Genomic DNA, 5,145 nt, shown 5'->3' with positions numbered 1-5,145 from the left:
CTGAGGCTGCTACCTTGCATACACATGTAGTACAAGGTGGAGAAAGGGGCTTAAGACCACTTCAGGGAATGGTTGGAAACTCAGTCCCCATCCAAGCCAAAATTTAGTTAACAAATATTTTGAAACTCAAGTCAACAACTCAAATAGAAAGTTTTAAAATCAATCATTCTAACAATATAATGCAATGACAAATTAATTTCATATTTACATGCTAAAGATGATGTAGGAAACTACTAAAAAGTCTTTGTTTTCCATGATTAAACCACCGTGTGTTTATTAGAGCAAGAAGCCTTATATGCAATTTGAAGCATAAAAGACAATCTGAACTGAGTCCTGATGTTTGAAGCAGTGTGCATCCCCACTGTGTGGTGTGAGTGGAAGTGCAGTGTGCACCGCCACTGTGTGGTGTGGTGGGGCGTACGGTGCCTAGTGTGCTCTACAGCTTCAGAACCAAACCTGTAATGAAATCGTGTCACGCAAAATAGACTTACACCGGAAACATCTCGGATTCACTACACATTTGATTTTGAATTAATGTTTACCCATTCAGAAACATTTTATTGTTGCCAGACCTTTTAGGCCCTCAACATTCAGTCATGTGTGTGAGACCCCCCTAGTAAGAAGCTGGGCACCAAACAATTAAAACTCTGCTTCCCATAGATGCATAGCTAGGTGCTCAGGCTGGATGTGATAGATGGGATACTCTCAATACAGGTATTATAGAACTGACTAAGCAAATTTGATATCTGGTAGGCTAATTTATTCGGGCCTGGTGCTTTGCTCCCTCTCAGCATGTTATAACTGTGGCCAAGCCATTCTCAGAAGTTATGACCCCAGTGCAATCACACCCCTGTGGATTCCGAGCAGTTAACTGGGTTCTATTATCAGAGACCCATATGTGCCAAAGCAGCTGTGTGCTCCATAACCACCATGGGTGATTAAGACTCACTGGTAGGCAGTCTGCAAGTAGGCTGGAGTCAGGGGGATGCATTCCAGCTGAGAAAGATTCAGGTGAGGTGCTGGGAAAATTGTTTTTAAGTGGCTCTGTCTTATTATCAGGTCCCCTCCTTTAAGGGCCGGGTCATGAATCTCGTTCTGTCTGACCACTTAGCCATCAAGAGCTTGGCTCAACACCTTGCCTGTGTGGGTGATATTAAGAAAGATGGGTCCATGGAGCTTATGTCAGAGAAATCTCTTTTACCAGATTTTCGTAATGACTGGCTGCAGACATGCTGAGGGCAAAGTCAGATCAAGGGCGTCTCCATAAAAAGAAAGAGATCTCACTCCCTCTTATTCTCTTTCAAGAAAATGAATAGATGAGCACCATGAAGCAAAATGGGTCTTTAAAAATAAAAATGTCTTTTATGTAGAGAAAGACAAGTCGAGAAGAAAGGCAGAGCCTCTGATACAGCCTCCAAGGCTTTAATCTGAACAGAAGTTGCTGTGCCATGGCTGACATCACTATTAAAGGCTGACTCAGGCTCTGTTCCCAGAGTTTTGCAGATGGCATTATCTGCATTTCCCATCTGGCAGATGAAGCCAAGAGGGCTGACAAGACCAGAACCTATTAGATCAGGGGTCCATGAACCTAGATGCAGCTTAGGATCACCTAGGGAGTCTTTAAAACTACTGATACCAAGGCTCCATCCCAGAACTACTAGATCTGGCTCAGTGGGACAGATGTTGGAGTCTTCAGTTGATCTAACAGCTTGCCAGATGATTGTAAGACACTGTCAAGGTTGAGAATTACTGGAGTGATGGTGGTCAGGACCGGTGCACCCAGTAAGACTAAGAGGTCAAAACTCTCTCGGGAATGAGGGAAGGCAACAGGAAGATGATGAGAAACAGTTTTTAGAGTTCCAAATCTGGTCAAGTTCAAGCTGGGATCCTTGACTTTTTGTCACTGAACTGTACATATTCTTGAGCAACCTTGTGGATAATTCTCCAGTGTGAAATGAAATACACTTCCCTGTATGTCAGAGGAGTTCTTTCTTTGCACATCTGCCCATTTATTATATGTCCAGCTGGTTGGGCCAAAGAGTCAACCCTGCCCCTAATAGAATGGCTTCTAGCTGCTCCACCCCACCTGCCTGTGTCAATGAAGCCACCTGATTTGCAGAACTGGGCAGAAGATCTGAGACATGTTCTCTAACCACTTAAGCAGAAACAAAGCTACCATTTTGAGCCTCTTCTGCCTGTCGTCTATTCAAAGCCTCTCATCCTCCCAATGGCATGCATAGTGTTCCCTTCAGCAGTATGTTATCAATCTGAAGATCATTTTAGACAGGGCATTACAGAGTTGTGCCCCCAAAATGTGCCCACAGGAAGTAGAAACAAGAATGGAAGCAGTCTATCAGGTGATGGGAAAAGTGTGTTACAGGCATCAAATAAGCAAGGAACAAGAAAGCCAAAATGTCATCATTTTAAAAATAGTAATAGCCGCCTGCCTGTGATGAAGGAAGAAGAGAAAAGATCTGAGCTATAAAATAGAAAGTCTATCTTGATTCATTTCACATAATCCATGGATTACTGTGGAGGGTGAAGGCTCTTTGGTCCAGTGTAAGACATGTAATCTGATCACCTGTAGACCAAACGGCCTTTGCCCAGTCCCAGTGGTTGGTCCTCAGACTGGAAAATTGGAAAATACAGACACTCTACACTGCATGAGCACATCCCATTCCACTCAGCTGGTCGACCCTCCTGCTGTTCTCATCAGGTTGAAGAAATATTTAGGCAATTACTCCAAAGAGATTCTACATAAACGATCTCATTTGTATTTCTCATAAGCTCTGTGACATTTCTTTCTTTCTTCTTTTTTTGACATATAATAGGACATGGGCACAACATGATGCTTCAGTACGTGTGTGTGGTATAGTGATTAAATCAGAGTAAATGGCAGGTCTATCATTTGTGGTGATACATTTGAAATCCTCTCTTTGATAGTTTGAAATATGCAATATACTTTTGTTAACTAGGGTCACCCTACTGTGCAACAGAGCATAGTTCTCCTGTCTAATTGGAACGCTATGCCTGTTGACCAATCTCTTCCAAAGCCTAGCCTTTGATAACTCTATTTCTGTGAGATTGCTGTTTTACTATCCCCATTTACAGGCAAGGGAGCTAAGATGTTTAGAGATCTCATACATAGCAAAGGCAAAACTACATTAGTCTCAAACCTTCATAACCCTAAAATCTCTTCTCTCCTCAATCTGACATTCTCTCTCAGTTAACGCCTGGTTATTATTCATAGCTCTCCCAGCAACAACACCAGCAGCTTTTGCTTTTGTGATTCATAATATCTCAGTCCTTTGTCACTCCTGAGCAATGCTACTTTACACAAAAATTCAGATTAAATTTACTAAGCCATGTTTTTAAGACTACTAAATAAAAGACATGACAGACGAAAATCAGTAACAGATAAAGGATTAATGAAGGTGCTGGGTAAAATAGAATGGAAAAATCTAGCAGCTAAAATAAATTTTGAAGCAATTGAAATGAAAGTCATACATTTGGGGTTATCAAATAAAACATGGATTAATGATCATCAGTAAAGGAACAAACTTAACACTTAGTAAATACGAATTCTTTTCATCTTTTTTTATGTATTGAAAACAGCATGATTTTACATGTAGGATAAAAAGTTTCAAGCTAGAGAGGTATGTACTACCAACTTCTCTCTCTGAAAGGCTTCTTGGTGCCTATACATGCCTTAGCATTCTGCTGGAGTCTGAAGAGGTGAGAACTATTAAAAAGGATAGTTGCTCAATTACAGAATCTAGCAAAAGTCTTTATAACCAATCACTTTGTCAGTCAGAATGGGCTGAGACATGTTTTAGTAACAAGTAAAACCTAATACTTTAGGTTAAAAAGATGTATTTCTTTTTTAAAATTTAATTATTTTTTCTTTATGTACATTGGCATTTGAGGGTGTCAGATTCCCTGGAACTGGGGTTGCAGAGAGTTGTGAGCTGCCATGTAGTTGCTGGGAATTGAACTCAGGATCTCTGGAAGAACAGCCAGTGCTCTTATCCACAGAGCCATCTCTCTAGCTCCTCCTCCTCCATAAGATGTACTTGATCTTAGTGCATACTTCTTCAGCTGTAGTTTCACTCCAGGTCACAGTTGCCATACGAAATGTTGTCAGTTGTTAAGGAGACAATGTTGTCAGTTGTGAAGGAGAAGGCCATCACACTAGTTATTAAATTCTATGACCTGGAACTCAAATATGCCACTTCCACTTTAATGAATTTGGCCAAGGCATGTCAGCCAGCCACATTAAGCTTCAAGGGAGTCAAGATGTGCTATCTAGCTAGGAGTCTAAACTGATGATGAACCCTAGCCACCAATGTCTAACTGTAGTTACTATCACAATTATTGTATTTGTTCAGCAAGGTCAATGAAGGAGAGATACTCTGTATGAGGACAAGGGAGAGAAAGCAGGTAAGTTTGCAGGGGTCAGTTATATTTCACTAGCTATAAGCAGAGACTTTCCAAGCAAAGGAACAGCAGAGCAAATGGCTTCTTGAGTCCAGTGTACAGAAGATGCTTGAGTGGAAGGAGAAAAATAAGGCTGGAGGTGGAGGAAGGGGTTGGCCAGGACAAGCCGACCTTGCTTGCTAGGCAATATGAAGCCACTACAAAAACTAAAGCATGTGACAGGACAGGTGACTGATGAGAAGAAAGAAGGGAGAGAGAGAGAGAGAGAGAGAGAGAGAGAGAGAGAGAGAGAGAGAGAGAGAGAAGGAAAGGCAGGAAGCCAGGAGGAGACTTGCAACATCACAAAGCAGCAGCAGGAGAGCGGAAAGAGGTGGACACAGTACCAAAATTCTCCTACAAGAATGCTGCAACTGGACATGTGACAGAATAATCTCGAAATTTCTACAAAGTTCTGGAAAGCTATTATAAGTGGAGATAAGAAGGATGGAAAGAACAATTGTAAAAGGAAGATGAAGCCGGAGTCGGTCCTGTTTGATAGTTTACCCGTGGAACTCAAAGAACACTCATCTGTTAAATAACCTTAGAGGCTAAGAGCAGTCTGTGGTAGAAGCAGAGGAGTAGGATTCCACAGATGGGAAGCAGATGGGAGGCAGCAGCTGGAGCACAGGTGCAGATGGGAGGCAGCAGCTGGAGCACAGGTGCAGATGG

General features: G+C 41.9%; 1 protein-coding gene across 1 annotated transcript in view; it reads left to right on the top strand.

Annotated features, from left to right (window-relative positions):
* The first annotated feature begins 2,845 nt into the window (after positions 1-2,845).
* Positions 2,846-5,145, top strand: part of Clrn1 (clarin 1) — a 22,444-nt gene continuing 20,144 nt past the window's right edge. Inside the window, exons 1-2 of the mRNA XM_028763675.1 lie at positions 2,846-2,856; positions 4,403-4,440. Of these exons, the coding sequence (XP_028619508.1) occupies positions 2,846-2,856; positions 4,403-4,440 (49 nt within the window). The remainder of the gene's footprint in view (positions 2,857-4,402; positions 4,441-5,145) is intronic.

The sequence above is a fragment of the Grammomys surdaster genome, unplaced genomic scaffold (genome assembly GCF_004785775.1).
Source record: "Grammomys surdaster isolate TR1022 unplaced genomic scaffold, NIH_TR_1.0 139, whole genome shotgun sequence".
NCBI classification, from domain to species: domain Eukaryota; kingdom Metazoa; phylum Chordata; class Mammalia; order Rodentia; family Muridae; genus Grammomys; species Grammomys surdaster.
The sequence above is the reverse complement of the archived record's forward strand: the minus strand, read 5'-3'. Positions and strand labels throughout refer to the sequence as shown.